The sequence below is a fragment of the Sceloporus occidentalis genome, unplaced genomic scaffold, assembly GCF_023333645.1.
Source record: "Sceloporus occidentalis isolate IW3139 unplaced genomic scaffold, rSceOcc1.0.p SCAF_4, whole genome shotgun sequence".
Lineage (NCBI taxonomy): Eukaryota > Metazoa > Chordata > Lepidosauria > Squamata > Phrynosomatidae > Sceloporus > Sceloporus occidentalis.
In genome coordinates this window covers 18,490,048-18,512,011 of record NW_028316984.1, presented here as the reverse complement: position 1 = coordinate 18,512,011, position 21,964 = coordinate 18,490,048, and the positions used below count along the sequence as shown (strand labels likewise).

The 21,964-nt window shown below is 40.6% G+C and overlaps 2 protein-coding genes across 9 annotated transcripts in view; one reads left to right on the top strand and one right to left on the bottom strand.

Annotated features, from left to right (window-relative positions):
- CMKLR2 (chemerin chemokine-like receptor 2) overlaps window positions 1-615 on the bottom strand; it is a 31,685-nt gene extending 31,070 nt beyond the window's left edge. The window contains exon 1 of the mRNA XM_089523232.1: window positions 537-615. The gene's annotated coding sequence lies outside the window, so the exon portion shown is untranslated. The remainder of the gene's footprint in view (window positions 1-536) is intronic.
- A 2,564-nt stretch (window positions 616-3,179) lies between these two features.
- The window catches only part of ZDBF2 (zinc finger DBF-type containing 2), a 31,905-nt gene continuing 13,120 nt past the window's right edge, over window positions 3,180-21,964 (top strand). For 4 of the 8 annotated variants that reach the window (XM_089519331.1, XM_089519330.1, XM_089519332.1 and 1 more), the window contains exons 1-6: window positions 3,180-3,239; window positions 9,637-9,744; window positions 10,655-10,706; window positions 10,870-10,921; window positions 14,774-14,879; window positions 16,148-16,275. In XM_089519331.1, the coding sequence (XP_089375457.1) occupies window positions 9,718-9,744; window positions 10,655-10,706; window positions 10,870-10,921; window positions 14,774-14,879; window positions 16,148-16,275 (365 nt within the window). In that variant the 5' untranslated portion in view covers window positions 3,180-3,239; window positions 9,637-9,717. Of the gene's footprint in view, window positions 3,240-6,283; window positions 6,303-6,833; window positions 7,025-7,140; window positions 7,273-9,636; window positions 9,745-10,654; window positions 10,707-10,869; window positions 10,922-14,773; window positions 14,880-16,147; window positions 16,276-17,686; window positions 17,767-21,964 lie in introns of those variants that run through there. The other 4 variants (XM_089519327.1, XM_089519325.1, XM_089519326.1 and 1 more) reach the window with 4 other exon arrangements.

The following is a 21,964-nucleotide window of genomic DNA, read 5'->3' as shown; positions in this document are numbered from 1 at the left end:
TGCAGCTTTTGGTGCAGCTTCCGGATTCTTAGGATGCATGCATCATTTAAATAGCATACCTCCAAAGAGACCCAAAGCAGCTTTACTTTTGCAGTCTGTAACAGGCCTATATATTCCATACAATAACATAAATGGAATTACATTGTTGGGAAACTCTATTTTACTTGTCCAGCCAAGCCAAAAGCAAGAAAAGTCAGGAATCTGGGAGTAAAAAACAGCTTTATTCTACTGCACAGAGAATAGTTTGCCATGCACCTCAGGATGCAAAAATAAGCAACACCAGATTCAGTGTAGGTACATTTTATACCTTTACTGATAACAAATTCATTAACCACTCCCTATGTGGTATCACTATACTATCCTACTGGTCATTGAGGATAGTATAGTCAATATACATGATCATCCCAAGCAAACTTTGGCCAAAGGTTAAACCACAATATATACATGTCTGAAGACACAGTATGAAGCACAGTGTGCATGCTATCTTTTTAGAGCTAAATTTCTACTCATCAGAATAAAGCAAACTATAGACATACCATATGAATCAACAACATTGAAGACCAAAAAGATCTTTACCACTATTGTGAACACTTTATATCCTGGAGATAAGTAAACGTTCCTGTAGTGGAATATCCAACCAAATTAAAATCCTGCAAAAAAGAGAGAAAAGTCCACTGTGTTTCCTCTAGCGTAATTACATGAAGAATTCTTTACAGCCTCTGCTCCAGTGATATAATTTCCACAAAGTGTGACTGAAAATAGGTAAATAAATGGTGGTAGTAGTAATGCAGCAATATCAGTAGTGGAAAGTGTTGGTAGTAGAGATGACTACGGTACCTCTAGAATTTTTGAAGTACTTTTGATATATCTTGATCAGTAATAATAAAATGTATATTCCAATTGAGGGTAGATGTTCAAAAACCAGTATTCAAAATGCAGTTTCTCCAAAACCTTTCCACCAAACTCTAAATGTGGAAATACTCATTATCACAAAAATTAAATATATCATATCAACATAATAATAAATTCTTACCTCTCTTGAAAATAAGCTATTACCCCTTGGATATAGTTAGACTTTGAGTATGCTGTCTTTTATAAGCAGCTTTATCCAACCTGTTAGCAATGGTTTTCCAGATGGAACTAAATAACAATTAAATACATTAAAGGAACATTAGCTAATATAACATGACATAACATTAGCTATGGCTGCCAAAAGTCTTACTACAAGCTTAGGTAACATGGGGGCCCTCCAGATGTAGTTGTTTAGGTGGCCACAATATACTCATGTACTCTACCCCGAAGTAAACGTTTGGCCTGGGTTCAAAGAAAAGTGGGTCAGTTTTGTGTAGGTAAGAGGTTTTTCTAACTGCAGCCCTTCAACCCACATTAGCCACAGACCATTTATTAAACAAAGGAGCTGGGATCTGCTGAAACAACATTGCATTTTTGCAAGGGCTGTACAGGAAGGAGGGAGGGGGATGAAGATGTCAGTCATAGCCCTGCATTTTGCTTTTTTTGTGTGTTGTTGTTGTTGTTCTCAGTTCATATGGTATGGAGGACATGAAGCATGAAAGCTTCTTAGAATCATAGAGTTGGAAGAGACCACAAGGGCCATCCAGTCCAACCCCCTGCCATGCAGGAACTCCCAATCAAAGCATCTCCGACAGATGACCATCCAGCCTCTGCTTGAAGACCTCCAAGGAAGGAGACTCCACTACACTCCGAGGGAGTTTGTTCCACTGTCAAACAGCCTTTACTGTCAGGAAGTTCCTCCTAATGTTGAGGTGGAATCTCTTCCTGGAGCTTGGATCCATTGTTCCGGGTCCTGTTCTCTGGAACAGCAGAAAACAAGCTTGCTCCCTCCTCAATATGACATCCCTTCAAATATTTGAACAGGGCTATCATATTACCTCTTAACCTTCTCTTCTCCAGGCTAAACATCCCCAGCTCCCTAAGTTGTTCCTCATAGGACTTGGTTTCCAGACCCGTGTCCTCCACCTACAAAGGGGCTTGTGGCCTCACAAAGGATGGAGACATATTGGGTTGCAAAGGAAGTATCTTTTAGCATTGCAAATGGAGTTAAATTTCCTGGACTTTGAGAATCTTTTGGCCACGTGTCCAAAAGGAGTAGGTGCCAGACTGCAATAGGTATCCGGCCTCCATAACATCTGACTTGAGAACAAAACTATGTATGGTATTTTCCCTTTTATCTTGTATTCTTTGAAATGGTCTGGAGACTTATTAAATAAAGATGTATGCATGACTAACTTCTATGACTAACATCTTCCATTTTCCTCCCTCCTGTTTGGTTTTCAACACCTTTGCCTAATGAAGAAGCCAGTGGCGCTTCCAAAGCTTGACATGTGTATTTTGTAGATTTTGGTTGGCCCCATTAAGATATTACTGTTTGGCAGACGGTTATTTGCAGCTTTGATTATTTGCTGTTTTGATTACTATGTTCTCTCTAGGAATCTCTAGGTCCTCCAGTGCAACTCTGCCAGAGGTTGACCATAGAGTTGTGCTGGAGGACCTAGAAATTCCTAGAGAGAACACTCTTCTCTAGGCATTTGGAGGTCCTCCAACATGATTCTATGATCAACTTGTGGCCTATGTTGACCATAGAGTTGCATTGGAGGACCTGGAGATTCCTAGAGAGGCGTTCCCTCAGGTAAAAAGAACAAGTGTTTGTGTTATTTTTGTGGTTTTTAAACATCCATGGGGGCCTTCAGCCCTAACCCCAGCGAATGGGGAGGGCCCACTGTGTTGAATCAGTACCAAAAACATGGCTAAGGAGTGTGTATAGTGTGCAATGGAGGAGTTCAATGGGGAGGAGCGGCGCCATTGCCTTAACACGGAGGGGGCGTGGCTAACGGTTATTTCGCAGCGGTGGGCGTGGCTTCCTCGCTTTCCCTCCCTCTCTGACTCCGCAGCGCCCCCTTTCCGTCAGTTCCCCTTCGTCATCGCCGCTCTGCGAAACCAGGCACAAACAAGACTCCGCCCCTTTGGAACGCTGCAATGCGCGCTCCCGCTCGGCCGCGAGCACTCAACTCCTCTGAGAACCTAGCCTCTCTAGGAAAAGGAAAAAAGCAATCCCCCATTACTAAAACTCGCCTCTCTTTCAACCCGGAAGAGGAAGCGGCGTTTGGTGCCTTTTGACACCGGGCGGGGAGGGGGCAGAGGTAACAGTGAAAGGGGAGGAGGCGGGGCAAGAGAGAAAGAAAGAAAGAAGCCCGATGGAGGTAAGGCAGGGGCGCGAGGACAAGGGGGGGGCAAGTTCGGAGCTGGGGGGGTCCTCGCGGCGTCGGAGGGGCGCGTGCGTGCGTTACGTAAGCGGAAGGAGGGGCTGCTTGCGCGCGCGCAAACAAACATTCTGACCCCATTCGGCGCTCGTTCTTTTTCTCCCCTCCCCCACCTTTGGCCGTTTAACGGCTGTTCTGAGGTGCCGCTCCCCCCCGGCCGAATATACTCTAATAGGCGCGCACTCAGGATATCTTCTTTTATATTGTGTCTGTGGACCCGCCACCCCCTTTTTCTCTCGGCGCGTCTATTAGCAATATTACAGTACAATCCTGTTCTTCTACTGTTTTAAAAAAGAAAAGTCTCCCTGAAACTAAACCTGCCTTTTGCTCCATTGTTGTGTGTTAACTTTCCTTCCTGGGAGGCCGCCTTCTTTCCACCAGGCCTTGTCCTCCATGTCCCCCAACTAAGGAGCCCATTAAGAAGTACCCAGAGTCCTCCTTTTCCAGGACATGCCCTCCATTTCTGCCACCTGTCCAGCAGGAATTCCACAAATGTCCTCCATTTTATTTAGTTATTTGTTTTGTTGTTTTTTAAGCATTCATCATATTTCAGTCAAAAACAACAACAACAAAAGGAACCAACTTAACAACCACACCAAATATGAAACTATAAACATCCTAAACTGACACATGATGCTAATGATTGATGATTGATTATCTTAAGCCCAGAATTGTAACCAGAATTCAGCAGAGAGAGCAAAGAGTCGACTGGAAAGGAAACACTGGGACCGAACAGACAGGCCAGAATAAAGCTGCTTTGAGTCACTTTGGATGTATGTTTTTTAAATGCTGCATGCGTCCTAAGAGGCCAGAAGCCATGCCAAAGCCATGCACCAGTCCTAAGGACTAGAGCGCAACTTTGGCACAGCTTCTGGGCTCTTAAGATGAAAGTGTCTTTTAAACAGAATACCTCCAAAGTGACCCAAAGCAGCTTTATTTTGGCCTGTCTGTTTGGACCCATATTTAGCTGCAGCATTGTTCCCAGAGCAACTTCATAGTCCAAATTCTGGGACCACGATTCTAAAATGAACCAAGCTTTATAGTATTTTGAACAAAGGGAACTACAGATCACATTTTCATTGGTTACATTCAATTAAACATTGACACCCCTGTATATTCACTGGATGTTCAAATATTCGACATAACATACCTCTCTATCTCTCATGGTACCCATCAATCAAACCCTTATCTATATGTTTGGTTTCACTGTCCTTAAACAGTTTATGCAGTACTTCCTTGCATTTGGGCTGGCAACTTAAAATCTGCAGCCATTTCCAAACTGTTTACATTCCAAAGCAGAGAATTTGACATGACCTGAATCTTTCATCCTGACAAACTTTGCCCTCAGTTCATTTCAGGACTATAATTTTCAACTCCTGAACATAAGCTGAATTCTGAATTTTAACCACGCTACCACTCTCCTTTATCCATTTCTTCTCCATGCCACCTCTTTTCTTACACAATTCCATAGTTTTGCAGTGCCATTTGTGGTGGTGATATCTGGTCGTCCTGCCCCAGGCTTTTCCTTTCGCCCTGCTTTCCAGGACTTTGTGCTTCAGGTGGCTGGCCGTTCCCCAGGCCCCTCAGTAGCTCCTTCTGTGGAAGCTGGCACATGAGGGAGGGTCCCAGCCTGGTCTCTCGCCTGGCATGCTAATTTCTGGAGGCATTTCTTTCTCTCCCCCCCCCCCCATGTCTTTTGGGGTAGAGCATGCCATCCCTGGAGCTCTAGGTCTCCAGAGGAAGCAATACAGTGTGGGCACATGTTCCTGGTTCTTTTCTGTAGCACTGTGTGCTTAACGCCATGTATAGCCACTGGAGCCTTCTGTCTGAGTGGAAAAAGGAGCAGATCAACTGTGTGCAGACTGCAGTAGTCCACTCTTATCCATGGGGATCACATAGGACCTTTGAGATTCGCTCACTTCAGTTAGAGGCAAAACAGACTGGCATAATAGGTTGGCTTGGGGGCAGCATGGGGGCATGGTGTTTAGATGGCACACACCCTGACACTGCCCCCAAGCCAGTTTCACGCTGCCCACCCAACCAGACGGCAGGCAGTGGTGCAGCGTTTCTGCAGCGTGCCATTTATACGCCATAGGAGTACCAAAGGCACCACTGTGGTGGAAATTGCAGCTTTTCTCCGCCGCCCAAAAGGAGCAGCATTTTGCCGCTTCTTTTTGGGCTGGAAAAACGCCGAATCAGAGCTGTGGTGTGTGGTTGCCTCAGTCCCAATCTAATGATCAAAGGGGTGGCATCAAGCCTCCCCTTTAGGGCCATCTGTACCAGCCCTTAGTCTCAAAGCTGCTACAAGGTCCCTTTTTGTACTGATTTTCCAGACTAACACGGCTAAACCTTCGAACCCTTATCCACAATTTCACTCTCTGTGGTTTCAGTTACCTGTAGTCAGCCACGGTCCAAAAATATTGCATAATGCCCCACCATCTCCAGTTTCATTCTCCATGATTTTAGTTACCTGTGGTCAGCCAGTCCAAAAATATTACATAGTCCCCCCCTCCACCTTATCTGCGTTTTCATTCTTCACCGTTTCAGTTACCTGCAGTTAGCCATGGTCTGAATGTATTGTGTAGTTCCTTCTTATCTGTGGTTTTGTTCTCTGCAGTTTCAGTTATCTGCAGTCAGCTGCGGTCCAAAGATATTACTTGGGGGCAGAACAGAGAGGCAGGAAAAAGCCGCTCAAGCCTGCTTTTTCCAAAAGTGGTTTGAAACCCCGCTGACCACAGTGGGCGGCCTGAATGCATATGATCCAGCCGTCAAGTGGTGCTCCTGGGTAAATTTTTTTGGTTATCTCTCCGCCCTCCAACTGCCATCCCATTGGATCTCCACCCCTTTGATCAGCCACACAGTCGTACCTGCGATCTTCCACCGGTACAGAGCATGGGACCATTGCTGTGCCTGAGAAAGCACAATCATGGAGATCTCCACCTCCACATGTCGTCTTCACACCCCTCTTCACCCCTATGTCCCCTCTTGGATTGTCTGGTTTGAGTATGTTGCAATTAAATCTATTGGAGGTGTCACGCTTTCACCTTTTTGCATTGCTGCCCTGACTGCTTGGGTTTAGGATTAGGGTTAGGATAAATTGCTCCTTCAGAAGCACTCTTGTGTCGGGGTGTTTATATGCAAGGTCGAAGGGGCACATTTTCCTGGCTAAATCAGAATATTCCAAGTTCTTTTTGCTCTGGTTTTTAGCCCTGGAGTGCAGCTTTGACCTGGTTTCCACCCACTTTGTAGGTGTGCATCAAAAATTTAAAGTAAACCTAAACTAAACAAACATCTAAATCAAAATGATTTGAAGCTGCGTTATTTGGCCCATGTGTTTTCGCCCCATAATCTCCCCCCTTATTTGCCATTTTGCTTCATGGTTTCAGTTATCTGTGGTCAGCCACAGTTCAAAAATATTACCTAGTCCTCCCCCCCCCCCCCCATTTGCAGTTTCCACCAGCCATGGTCCAAAAAGATTAAGTCCCCCATCTGTGGTTTCACTCTCCACAGTTTCAGTCACCTGTGGTCAGCCATGGTCCAAAGACATCACTGGTTGGGTTTGGTACTGTCCATGGTTTCAGGCATCCTTTGGGGGTGGGTGTCTTGGAACGTATCCCCTGTAGATAAAGGTGGACTACTGCACTGTATGTACAGAGTGTATCCTGCATGGAGCAGTTTTCACCCATGGCTTTTTGACTTGTGTGAAGCATACATAGAGGGCCGTGGTGAGTTACAAAAAGAAGAGGTGCTAGCAAGTAATAATGTATGATGTGAAAAATATCTGTTACTTTTCAACTGTAGGGGTGCATCTGCTGTAAGTCCAAGCTATGAAATCCTGGGATTTGTAGTTTTACAAGGTCTTTAGTCTTCTCTGCCAAAGAATCCTGGTGCCTCACAATACTACAAATCCCCAGGATTCTGTAGGACGGAGCCATGGCAGTTAAAGTGGCATTAAACTACATTATTTCTACAGGTACACCCTAGGTTTTCTTGGCAAGGAAGGATGGGGCAGCAATAGATTTTTGTGTGTGACATATGCTGATGTGGGTGGGAACAGCCTTTCCTTTGTACCAGTAGTGATATACAGTACTTAAGCTAATGGGGAAATGCAAGAGAGTGTTGCAGTCTGTCTCTGGGGGTGCTTCAGTTCAGAGTTAAAGCCAGCCTTAAAGGGATGCATGGGTATCTCATTTCTTTTCCACACTCCTCCAGCAGGTTATAATGAGGCTGTAGTTAAGGGTTGGTAGTTTACATCCCCAAACTATTCAATCAAAGGGAGGTTTTTGTTTTTTACTGTGTGGGTAGGCAGAGTTTCTTGAGTGCATAAAAGGGAAATTAGAGAGATCTTGTAGCACCTTGGAGACTAAATGAAAGAAGTTGAGGAAGTAGACTTAAGTCTAGGAAAACTTGTGCAGTTAGTGTCAAAGGTGCTACAGGATCTCTCTACATATTGATTCTACAGACCATCACGGCTGTATCTTTGAATCTACCAAAGGGAAATTAGTTATTCTTTCTTGAGGCCCCTAAATTCAGCATGGGGAGGAGAGGGGAAGGGTTTTTTTTTAGTATTGTCGTTCTGTCCCTCCTTCTCTAACGTCCCATTTTCCTCAAGAAAAGCACAGCCCAAGCTAAAACTTCTGTATATTTCATGTTTCCCCAAAACTTGGATGCTGTGATCAGATCGTGGGGAGAGGCGTCACCTGAGTATATCGTCCTTTTGTTTGTGGGGGCTGTTTTTTCTCTTTCAGCTTGTCAGGTAGTTAACTACCTGCGCTTGCTAATAGCGTTTGGCATAGTGAGTAATATGTTGTATAGTCTCCTTCTGTGGCACTGTTCCTGTCAGAAACCATTGTTCCCTGAAAAAAAACAAGCATGGCTGCTTATACTTGATTTGTTATACATTTTGTCAAAGCAGCAAGTTCACTTGCTCTGTTCATTTAATATATGTGTTTTCATCATCTATAAGATCTGCTTAGGGTCGGATTGGAGTGGGAAAATGTGCTTCCCAAAGTGTTGAAATTTGGCCCCTACTCTCCACTTTATACATGACTATGGGGAGGGACTGGTTCTCTGCTAAATTTGAGCTTGAATATATGGCTTTGAAAAATGAAGCTCTCAGTGGGAGTTTTCCTGAAGGCGTAATTGTCTTGAAAGTGCTCCGAGGTCTTTGTACTGTAGGTGAAAGTAGTGATGCAGACACTAAAATAAGAAAATGGCAAATTTTAATCCAGCATGTATAATTGCAAATCAAACGGGACATTTTATAGCTAATCAAATCATTTTTCAGCCACATAAGTACAAATTTAGCTCTATTTTGATGAATTACAGTTTTCCATTAAAAAATATGAAAACTACCATCTTGTGATGGGTGTTCATGTTTCCTGGCCACCAGCTTTGTACATTCCCATGAGCCCAACCCCATGCCTACATTTCCGGAAGCTTAAGTACAGTTGTGTGAACAAAAATTTAGCTAGTAGCCTTATGCTCTATCAATAGTTGATATTGACAGTCCCATTCATGAACTGCATAAGATCTTATACTGTAATTCATGATACTTTCCACTTTTACCTCTCAGCCCTATTAATGTTTCTGCTGAATTCACTGGGACTTGCTTCCCATGGAGATGTGGATAGGATTGTGACCTTAAGCATTGCGTAGTGCAGTACAGTGAGTCCAGATGGTGTCCTTTTGTGCATTGCTACAGTGAGCATGAGCTTTTATAGCAGAACCCTAAAGTACAGCTCTCTGCTACAAGGGGCTGATAGGGATGAAGAAGTGCTTGGAAACTGGAATTTGACATGTTGGGGTCTAAAGGGGAAGGGGACTGCCCATGTCCATGGCAACTCCACCCGATGAATATGTTTCAGATAACACAAGAGGAAGCTGAACACTTAATGATAGTTTTATCCCCAAAGAGTGCCTACCTTTGTTACTGTGCATCCTTTGTAAACTGCTGTTCAGAAGAGCTCATACTTATCAGTTTGTAAAGAAGTATGTAAAGAGCACATCTTTACATTACATATCAGTATATAGAGAAGAGCTCATATGTATTAGTTTTTCTGAGAGGGTATTAGCAGTTAAAGTGTTTTGACTCTGCTGGTTGCTGTGTAGTTTGAAGTGTGCGAATTAAATAACAAGATGACCAAATGTTAAATTTCCACTGGCTCACAGAATGAGACACCAGGAAACCCAATGTGCTGTGTGTAATAATGATTTGATTAATCAAAGTTGTATTCAGACCCATTTAGTTTTACCTGGAAATTTGGCTTTCAGAATATGTGATGTGTTTCTTGAGAGCCACAAGTATCTGGATCTTGACTTTTTATTTTTTAAACAGGCTGCCAAGAAACATGAAAGCAGATACAAGTCCTACTCCAAAAACAACTTCTAACATGAGATACAGTGAAGTTTGCTTTTCATGTGGATGCAAAGGCTGACAAGAAAGGTAAATGACTCTATGTACTAAATTTTATTTATAGCAATGTCAGAAAAACATGGGAGAGTTTCAAATAGTACTTTTGAAATCAGGTAGGATGTTGCTAATTTCTAGAATGGAGAACATCAGACCTGAGTATTGTTCTGAAGACTGTGCCTGTAGAGACAGTGAGCAAAAAGGGATTATAACGATCCATACCAGAGAAAACTGTAATCCCCTTGAATAAGCTTAGTGATTTTTGGAGGCACAGTTTGTTTAATTTTATTGTGCTTTATTGCTCATTTGTTGCAATAAATATTTTCATAGCTTGCTCTAGTGAAATGAATTGCTTAGATTACATATCCTATAAAGATACGGATTTGCAGGCCTAGCCCACAAAAGCAGAGACATTGGTTAAATCAGTATTTGCATTGCTAACCCAAATTCCCAACTAGTTTGCATAGGGTGCTCTGATCAACTGATAGCGAATACAGATTATAGGAATCTTGAGTCTTCCTGATCTGATCTTCCCAGCAAGAGCCATATATTTTAGAGATATGCTCTGGCATACCACAACAGTCTTTGGTAATTTTTGACAGGCTGCTTGCCCTTCTTGTATATTGGTTTGCAACTTAAGGAAGGCCAAATTAATACCATAAAGATTGTTTAGATGTATGCATGGCCTATCACTAGCTTGATTTCCTCACCTTCTGTGCACGATATAATCATTGTAGAAGTACTAATATCTCAGCCCAGAAAATAAACTAGGCGTTTGGAGGGAGCCAACCCCTTTTACTAGCCTAGAACACTATTAAAATAAGATGATGGCTATTTTGATGTATTGTACAGCAGTATCTTTACTGCAGTAATTTTTTAAAAAACTGATATTTCTTGGAGGAGTATATGTTCTGCTTGCACTGATTTTATTTTTGCTTTATAGATGTTTGAACGGAATAAACAAGCTGATGGAGCCTCTGCTGCTTCAGCACAAGGTATTCCTCTTATTCATTGGGGAAAACACACATCCAGAGCATCAGCATCTGCTTGAAATAAATATTTTTAGAGCACTGACAGTGGATAACTGAAAGTCTTGCAAAGCCATGTTATTTATTGATGGATTTCTCTTTCTGTTGTATATCCCCCTCCCGATTATAGGTCTAGAAAGAAAAGGTAATGAAGACTCTTTACAGCAGGAAAGCAATAGTGGGTAAGTTAGCTTGCTTTTTGTTTTGTTTTTAATGTTGGTTATCCAGAATTTTCTGTACTTGGTTAAAAAAAACCTAACTTGAGCTTCAGTAGTCTATCATTTTCTGAAAATTTCCCTGTATATGATACCTACTGTATACCCCAGCTGTATCCTAGCTGTGGGTACATCCTCTAGGTGTTCTTGCATTGCTGTTTTCATAATCCCTCACTCTTGACTATACTGTCTAGGGCAGGTAGGAATTGTAGACAGAAAAAAACCAAAGGGCCACAGTTATCTATGTAGTATTGTGGTTTTAGCCATGGCATGGCCAGTTACCTCATCTTTCATCCTGATACTCCATTTAACCCACCACACCTGTCTACAAACAAATATTTCAGCATCTTTTCACTTAAATATATATATCACACTCCTAACAGGATTGCCTTTCCATTGTGTGAAAGCTTACCTGCTTTGGGTATAAGGAAAATGTACAGAAGGGTAAAAAAATGGCCTCCACATTCAATATTCCCTCAACTTTTACCAACAAACAGTTGGATCATTGCAGTATGTGCAGTCTGTGAGGATGGCAAATGTGGGGACATACCCATTTGGACAGTTCCATTTTCAAGATATATCCCTTCCCCAGCATCCAGCTCCTTTCCCAATGGGGTGTGCAATTTGAAGCCATCACCTTTGCTTTGGGATGCTATAATGCACTGAGCTTAGAAGGAAGAAGAGAAATCTATCAAGAATAGTGGAGGCAAAGTGAATCCCATTTAACTGAAAAGTTAGAATCTGAAAGATATCTTAAATCAGAGACATTATCATGTTTATGCTGATTTAAAAGCCTCCTCATGGAGGACAGGTGAACCTCTTCTATTAAAAATTATTACTATATTTCTGAAATTCGAGGTAGTGTGTTCCACTGGAGTGTAGTGGAGTCTCCTTCCTTAGACGACTTTAAACAGAGGCTAGATGGCCATCTGTTGGGGATGCTTTGATTTAGATTTCCTGCATGGCAGGGGGTTGGACAGGATGGCCCTTGTGGTCTCTTCCAACTCTATGATTCTATGATTCTATACATAGGAACCAACACTTACACCTGAATTTCAGAAATATGGTAGTAATTTTTAATAGAAGAAGTTCACCTGTCCTCCATGAGGAGGCTTTTAAATCAGCATAAATGTATACGAAATGGCACCATCACTGCACAAGAGGGAAGGATCGGTGCACTCAGCAGAAGTGCATGCAGTCTTTAAAGAGGAATTGCAACCCCCTAATGAGGACTGAGCTTAGCTGTGGAAATATTATCTGCCCTAGGGGTAAAGAAACAGAAAAATGGGAGGAAAGGCAAGTGGAGTGGAGCATCATGGAACAATAAACAGGTTGCACTTCATCTCAACGTTTCTTTTAGATTCCACTTACTGTCATATTTATTTATTTATTTTGCAGTATAAAGGAGATGATTAAATGAGAGCCATAAAATATTAAATTTAATAGTTTAAATAAGGAGAACATCAGATAGTGTTGTTAATAGAATTGTGTTTATTTACATGTGTAAGCCATGACCAGCAATGAAACAAAATGGGATGAGGAACCTTCCTACTTTTCCTTGTGGGATCTGCCTCTGTAGTGCTTCGGAAACCCTGACTACTCACCCACAGGCTGTGAAACGGTCTGCATTTCAAATCTACTCGGATGCTCCTGTCCTAGGAAATAATGAAGGATTGGCTTAATATACTTTTATTTTAAAAATCCTCTTAGTTTGAAACATCTGAATGCCCTATTATGTCAACCAACAGTGATAACTGATTGTTAGAAATTAATTTTCAAAGGTTATGTGCAAGCTCTTCAGTTCTCTACAGTCCCTGACGAGTGCTCTATATAAATAGCTTAGTATAGCTATAAAATATCTTGAAAGCTCTCAACAGTTTGAAAAGTATATGCATTCTTCAGAGTAGTTGGTTAGGAATCATTAGTTTTGCTCCATGATAAAATTATATATTTGAATTAATCATGGTTCAGTTCATTAAAATACTGAACCATCTATGAAGTGTAACATTTGAGAAAAATAACATTTCACTCAACTCAGAAAAGGATGAGCATCTCTTGAAGAAGACAAAAAGAAGACTCTCCTGCATGCCTCTGCAAAGGCAACGAGGGGGCATAGCACCACTTCACCAAGACAAAAGGCTGATTTCTTGTACAAAGACAGTGTGTAATAATGAGAATATTTTGTACAGCCATGTCTCCAGTGAGAAGACCAAAACAAAGGATAGGAAATCCAGTTCTGTATAGTTCACAGGTTTTAAATACTCCTTCTTCATGAGCTGTAGCTATAAAAGCAAAGAAAGGGCAATACAGTTAAAGATAATAAAGTTAAAGACATCTGTGTTTACAACATTTTAAGAAAGTCATCATCCTCCATCAAAATTAAATATTTTACAGAAAAAATGCAAAACAATTTGGTTAATTTTAGTTTTTTAGTACACATAGATTGTTCTTCTTTTCTAAAGCACAAATAAGAATATCACTAATTTATATTGTTAAGCAAAAACTTTTAAGAAAGTACTCATTCTTTGATTTCACAAGTTACACAGGCTCTACCCTCTTCTACACTTAACAGGTATAATAATTTTGCCAGTATAGATTTTATTACACATGTAATAATAATAATGATAATAATAATAATAATAATAATAATAATAATAATAATAATAATAATAATAATTTGTATCCTGCCTCTCCCTGTATTGGATCGAGGCGAGTAACAACAAACAAAAACAATAAAATCAAAAATGACTATCACTAGATAAAAGCATAACAGGACATAGTAGATCCTAGTTCCCCAATCTCCCTTCCACCCTAAAATACCATTAAAAACAATTCCCAATAAAATGGTTAATAAAATAAATCGAGATCAAAGTCCAATGGGTACAGCTAAACAAATGGAAAGTGAAAATTCTGAGGAGATAAGTTTGGGAAGGTCTGCCGGAAGAGATCCCTTTTTATTGCCTTCTTAAAGGCCTCCAAAGATGTTAGATGGTGGATCTCATCCAGCAGGTCATTCCAGATTTTTGGAGCGGCAACAAACAACATAAAACAAGCTGTCCTTTTGCAAGTTAATTTTTTGTTATTAATACAAGCATGAAAATGGCATCTTTTAAATAGATTTGCAGTAAGTGTACCACATTTACAATATTTTTAATCTGCTTTTTGTGTTTTATTTACTGGTTGTTCGTTTTTTCTAAGAAATTCTAGTTTTGAGAAAGGCTTTTTGAAAAGTTTTGAGTTTAGGTAGTTAGCATATTTTATGTATTTTGATATTTTTCACATTTTGTTTGTGCTGTTCTTGTTACTTTCAGTTGTTTTGTATTTTTGTTTTATGTGCTTGCATTTCACAAAGAGGGTATTACATTTCAGAGCACATCAAGTTTTATTATGGTTAAATTCATGTCATTCAGCACTGGATTTCCTGTCCTTCTTGGCTTTCTCACCAGAGATGATTTTGTCCCGCAAAAGGAAACAAACAGTTACTTTTTGTTCATTGTTACTAGAGTTTGTTGTGTAGGACAGCATAAGTAAGTAGTGATTGTGATGAGTTTTCTTACTATACTGTATGTCAGTTTTTAGGGACATCTCCAAATACAAGGAGAGTAAGAATTAGTTTCCTCCTCACACATCATGTCACTTGGGTCTTAGTGAACTCTACTTGGGTATGGATAAAGTAAAAGTAGTATGTTTAGAAGCAGCCCATTAATGTTTCGGCATTATGAGTTATCAGCCCAATTTTCTTTCCTCCTTTCTTCCTTCCTTTTCTCCCCCACCTTTGAAAACAATTAAATGTATTAAAATTTCTTTTCTTTTTTTCAGTTTAAGCATACAAGGACCAGAGCTGGCAAGGCCTGGGTTACCAGTTATGCAGAACAGGCAGGGCTATTGCAACTGCTGCCATGTGCACTACAGTAATCTTGAACAGGTACGAAAGTAAGAACCTTGAAAAATAAATTTTGAGAAAGTGAACAGAATCTAAATAATGACAATAGTCCCTTGCTCAGGCATGTTCTGATTCTATAATTATTATTAGCCTCCTCTTCCTATTTATCACTGCTGTAACAGCCATCACAGTCTCCAAGCTGTGTTTAAGCTGTTGAGAGAAGCTTCATAGACCACCTGCTCTCCTGCCATTTCTGGTTGTTAAAAGATAGTTTATTGGGTCGCCTTAAGTCAACAGGCGACTTGAAGGCACATATGCACGCACATATACTGTATATACAATAGAATCTCTATGCAAGAAGACCCTGAGCGCTTGAATTGTTAATAGGAGTATAGGAAGTGGCTGTGAGGACTGAGAGCATGAAATGTTTTTCCCATGTCTCTCTGGGATACTTGTAGCTAACTTTGGAACCAGTGGGATAGACATACCAAACATTGTGATGTGGAAATTGTTCCTACGCTTCAAGAAAAACAATTCCAATTACCAAAGGGACAAAGATGCAAAACCTTCTATGGTTTCTGTCTACAATCTCTTTAGAGCTCCTGAGTGTATAGGTACTCATTACTCTTTAATTATGAATGCTTCCTTATCTTGCTGCCACTCCGAAAATATTGTTTCTCCACACTTTCTCTAGTTATGTTTTCTTCATTTCTCATCTTAGCCCCTATCCTGATTATCCCTACACAACTATCTCTTCCATGCAGTCTTCTTTTGTTTCAGTATAGGGATAGGCAGTCTGTGATGTCCTTGAAATTCCATTTTTTATGTTTCCTCTCTATCCCCTCCAAATCAGTTTCTGCCTTCATCACAAGACAGATTGTCCAATTCAAGTCGTCCACAGCAAGTGGCACAGCTTTAGAAAGGTTCATGTGAGACATCCTGCTGCACATTCTCACAGAGCTGTATGGTGTGGGAGGATACTTTGGCAGCTTCCTGCACCATAGAGCTGTTGCAGTGGCAACTCAGTTTTGGCAGAGAGATGGTGAAGAAGCTTCTGAAGTGTTGTAGAATAGTTGGCACGCTCCCCTCCCACCTGAAGAAGTTGCCCATCCTCATGCTAGTGTTTGGGAAAGAGAAAGGAAAATGCTGTTATCACATATGTATAACATTCCCATCTTTTAAATTCGTCTGTTCACCTTTTATAACATGGAACTTATTGGCAGTTTCCCCTAGATCAGGTGTATTCTCTGAGAAGCTAGATTAAGTTTGGAGAATAACTAATATAAGGTATATCTTCTTCCTCTGTTCAGCATGTCTCCAGTTCCCAGCACAGACATTTTGCCACTTACTGTAGGAATCGTATGGGTACAACTAGCTTGATGGAGCGTTTCCTGCAAGATGTTTTGCAGCATCATCCCTACAGTTACCACGACAACAGGTAGGGAATTCCGTTTATCTCCTTATCTGGCAGTTTTGTAATAGATGTGACATTGTGTAATAGATGTGTTGTTGTGTATCGCTATGTGGACATATAGAATATGGTGCACTTTTGACCATCTGAATAGGGAACATTAACCACAAGAAAAGTTTGAGAAGGCAGCCTTTAAAAAAATCACCCCTGTTTCTGGCCCATAAAGATATTGCTGATCTCTGTACTGTTAATATAATGTGACCAGCAAGATTATCTGATTTAACAATTTTGTGTGCATATGTGTATGTCTCTTCACCTGTTCACTTAAGCCAATCCATGAATTCAATCAGTCTTTATTTACAGTCATTAGACCCATCAAGGCACGCAATAACTTAAAACATGTAAATAAATCCATGAATTTCATAGGGTTTTCTTAGCAGAGGAATATTCAAAGGTGGTTTTGCCAGGTCGTCCCCTGAACTATAGCCTATGATGTTGGAGGGGAACTCCCAGCATTCCTCACCATTGCCTATGGCTAGAGGTGCTGGGAATTACTGTCCAACCACATGTTCCTCACCTTGGATTATTGCATAGCCCTTGCAATTGCCCTAGAAGTCCATCACCTGAAGCCTAGGGAAGTAGACAAATCCAAATAGGTAAGGTATATTACTGAATAGTTAATAGGTACGTTTCTACCTTACATCTACCATATTTATGTGCATGTGCACTGATAAACATGAAAGGATTTTTAGAATGAGTTAGGAATCTTGCTCTGTTATTTATGTAGGTTGGATCCAGATATGGTCTTCTGTTGTAAAAGGGGCTGCAGTTCAGAAGATTCTCCTTCTCTTGCTGGAGAAAGGTGATTTCAGCTATGCAGGCTTCTTCATGATTACTTTTTTCAGAAAGACACAGCTCCAAAACACACTGCAGAAATAATCCGGTTTGGAACTGCTTTAACTGCTCTGTCTCAATGCTAGAGAATTCTGGGAACTGTAGTTTAGTGAGATATTTAGCCTTCGTTATCAGAGATAGCTCTGGTGCCAAAACAAACTACAATTCCCTAGCACTGAGACAGGGCAGTTAAAGCAGTCTCAAGCTGGATTATTTCTGCAGTGTGTTTGGAGCCACAGGCTGTATAAAACTGCTTTTAATTTATGTCATGGTAAAACTGATCTCATCTTATACTGTATTTGTTTTCTCCAAAAAAAAAAAAAAAACACTAGTAAATTCAGTGGAGCTTATACTCCATTGAAAGTAAATCACATCAATCATTGAACAGAAAATCATGCCAGTCCTGATTTATTTTCTGTTTTTAGTAATTTGGAATTAGAACTACATTGTCACTGAAAAAGATGTATATGAATAAATGTATTACAAAAGGAGAGGAATGACTGCTTTAAAATAACATTGGTTTCAGGTTCTCATTTAAGCATAAATGAGTTTGGCAGTCTATCAGTAGCAGTTTCAGAGTTGTTACTTTCAGCAGCAGGCTGTAGCTACATGTAGTTCAGACAGGTAAGCATTCATAACAAGCAGAAGTTTTCCGTCATTTAGACTACTATTCAACTACAGTGGAGCCTTGGGGCTTGTGCTTGTGGCAGCACAGTGTGCTCATGCCATGGGCACATGCATCATTCAATCTATTGCAGTGCGGCTTCCGCGTAAATTGGAAGCCATGTATGGCACACCCGCGTATGGAGCAGGTGCTCTGTAATACTAAAAAGACACAATAGAAAACATTTATGTCACATTTTTTTCATAGTAAATTATCAATAAAGATTTCACTGACATAGTTGAATCTTTATAACCATACTTTACTCCCCTGGTTGAAGATTACTTGATATCCAGCATAAAAGGGAACCTAACACTGTCTAATAAAGAAGCTTTCATAAACAAAACATAAATTGAGACATTTTACATACAACAGAATATGTAAATGTTGTAAAATGTTATGTTTAATGAATTGGCATTTATAGAGATCGGATTTGTACCACTGTTTAAACAATCTGTGAAGAACATCCAGTAGAAAACTTAATTTAAATCAGTGTGTTAAATTCAGGTTTTAATGGGGATTTTACTCAATCTGAATCAGTTATTCAGATGCCTTTAATTGAAACCAGTGCACTTGTGGGTCTTGTTTTACTTTGTCAGTGTATTAAAAGTCTGATCTTTTAAATCTGATAAATCTGCTGAAGATGTTTGAAATCATAATTTTCTATACAATACATGTGATATGACTGATTGAAAAGTGGAATTCTTTGTGATTGTCTTAACAATAAGATATATACCTTGTTCTTACAGATCTTTGGTTTGCCAGGCTGCAAAATCAGTTTACTCATAGTCTGAGTTTGCTTGATATGTAAAAGGAAGTGCAAAAAGGAATGTGAAATCCTGGTTAGAAAGAATATGGCATTTATTCGATGTTATGTAATTAACTGAAGCTGAATTGAGTGTGTGTGTGTGTGTGTATTTTCATTCAAGCATAAAATTAAATTGTATTGATGGTACAGTGTGCCCACGTCATACGTGGGTGCACTTTACACAGCTTTCAGCATATGTTGAAAGCCGCCCTGGGAGGAAGGGGTGGCGTGTCCCATAGGGATGAATGGTGTGTGTGCCTGCGGCACGCACGTGCTGCCACACCACCACATGCATGAGCCCCATTCATTTAAATGGGGCTCGAGCATACGCGTTGTTTTACGCGGGGGAGTCCAGAACAGATTCCCTCGTAATCAAAGGGCGCACTGTATTGAAATATTGACTAGACAAGGTCAGAATCATAGAGTCCTTCAGATAATGTTGGACTGTTACTTCCATCAGCCCAAACCAGCATACCCACCAATGAAGAGTCAAAATCTGCAGTTCAGCCATATTTGGAGGGTCTCATGATTCAAATCAACCCACCAGGAAATTATACATTTCTACAGGGACTCAGTATTTGTCTGTTTTTATTGCTCAGCTCAAATTTCAAAGCTGGATTACTTGATGCTGTGTATAAGAGCCAGGGAGATAGAATCATAGCTGGCCCCAGAGCCAGAGCTAAGAGAGGAAAGCATCCTTTCTCAGGAGGTGGCAGTTATGAGGGGCAAAGAATCATAGAGCTGGAACAGTCTGCAAGTGCCATCCCCTCCAACCCCCTGCCATGCAGGAAGACATAATCAAAGCACTCCCGACAGATGGCCTTCCAGCTTCTGTTTAAAAACCACCACTCTCTGAGGTAGTGTGTTCCACTGCCGAACAGCTCTTACTATCTTCCTAATGCTGATGTGGAATCTCCTTTCAACTGTTTGAATCCATTGCTCTGTGTCCTAGTCTCTGGAGCAGACAAAATAAAAGCTTGCTCAGAATGACATCTCTTCAAATGTTTAATCATGGATATTCTGTCAACTCTTAACATTCTCTTCCCCAAGCTAAACATACCCAGTTCCCTAAGCCTCTCTTCATAGGTCGTGGTTTCCTGCCCTATGTCTCTTATGTCTTCCTGCATGGCATTTTGGTTGCCCTCCTCTGGATATGCTCCAGCTTGTAACATCCTTCTTGAATTGTGGTTCCCAGAACTTTACACAGTATGAGGTCTGACCAAAGCAGAACAGAGTGTCATTAATACTTCCCTGATCTAGACCAGTGGTCCCCAAACTGTGTCCTTTAAGAGATTTTGGACTTCAGCTCCCAAAAGCCTAAGCCATGTTGGCCAGTAGTCTGGGATTCTGGGAGCTGAAGTCCAAAATCCTTTAAAGAGCACAGTTTGGGAATCACTGATCTAGATTCAACACTCCTGTTGATGCAGCCTAAGATCCTATGGGCTTTTTAAGCTGCTGCATCACATTACTGACTCATGTTCAGCTTCTGATCTACTAAGACTCCTAAATCCCTTTTGCATGTACTGTTGTCAAGCCAAGTGTCCCCTCTCCTATATCTGTGCATTTCATTTTTTTCCTGCCTAATTGTAGTAGTACCTTACATTTCTTGTTGTTGAAATTCACTTCGTTAGTTCTGGCCCAGCTCTCTAACCTATTAAGGTCATTTTGAATTTTGATCTCCTCCTCTGGGGTATTAGCTACCTCTCCTAATTTGGTGTCCTCTGCAAATTTGATAAGCATGCCTCCTATTCCATCATCCAAGTCAATGATAAAGATGTTGAATAACACTGGGCCCAGGACAGAACCCTGTGGCACCTTGCTAGTCACTTCTCTTCAGGATCAAGTGGAGCCACTGGTGAGCATGCTGTGAATTTGGTCAATCAACTAACTACAAATCCACCTAACTGCTGCATTGCCTAGCTCACATTTCATTAACTTTTTTGCAAATGCATCTTGGGGAACCTTGTTAAAGTCCTGACTAAAAACAAGATATACTATATCCACAGCATTCCCATCATCCACCAAGCTTGTAACTCTATAAAATTAGTTTGGCATGACTTGTTTTTGAGAAACCCATCTTGACTTTTAGTGATCACCACATTCTTTCCTAAGTGCTTATAGACTGTCTGTTTAATTATCTGCTCTAGGACCTTTCCTGGTACTGATGTCAGGCTGATTGGGTGGTAATTGTTTGGGCTCTCTTTTTTCTCTTCTTTGAAGGGGGGCAATATTTGCCCTCCTTAAGTCTATTGGGACCTCTCCAGTTCTCAAATATTATTGCCAGTGGTTCTGGGATTACCTCTCCCTGTTCTTTTAATATTCTTGAATATAATTGATCTGGTCCCAAAGTCTTGAATTCATTTAGTGTGTAGTCAGGTATTCCTGTACTACCTGTTTACCTACTCTGTGCAGAAAGGTGGCATAAAAATGAAATAAATAAATAAATAAATAAATAAATAAATAAATTTCCTCTACTGCATCAAGTGCTCCATTTTCCCTAGGTTGAGCACTGCTTTCCTTTTGGGAGAAGAATAATGCTAAGTTGTTCAGTAGTTCTGCCTTTTCTCTGTTCTCTTTTAGCATTTCACCATCTTCTCCATGCAACGGCGCTACCATTTCCTTGTTTTTCCTTTTTCTGCAGACATAATAAAAAAACCACCCAATTTTATTGTTTTCATTCTCTCTAGAAAGCCTGAGCTCATTCTGCACTTTAGCTTTTTTGAATTCCTCCATACACATGCTGACTATATTTGAATTCCTCTTTAATGATTTCCCCCTCTCTTGCACTTGTCTCTTGTAATTCTTAGCTCAGTTGAAAGTTCTCTAGACATCCATCCTATTTCTTTAGAAACCTCTCAACTTTCCTCTGCATTTTAACTGTATGAAACTGTGACTTCAGTATTTCACTTTTAATAAACTCTCATCTGTCATGACCTCCCTTCTCCTTTAGTATTCCTGACAATAGGAAACACCCCCCCCCCCCCATTATTGCCCTAAGTTTACTGAAACCAGCTTTCTTAAATTCTGGGATGACTACACTTGAAGAGATCATCACTGTTGGTTAGGATCATATGTAAAATAAATTATCTCCTTGTTGCCTCTTTCACCTTCTGGACAATAAAATTGCATGGCAAGTGAGGAACTTGTTGGACCTTAAATTTTTGGCAGTGTTTGACTTCCAACAAATATTAAGGTAGTTGAAATCTCCCGTTAAACATCTTTCCTTTCCGAATGTGTGGTCATGTTTTTCATGAAGGCATCATCCAAGTCCTCAATCTGGCTTGGAGGTCTGTAGTAGTCCCCCACGATGACATCCCTTTAATTTCTACTGAAATACTCTCTAGCTGGATTCT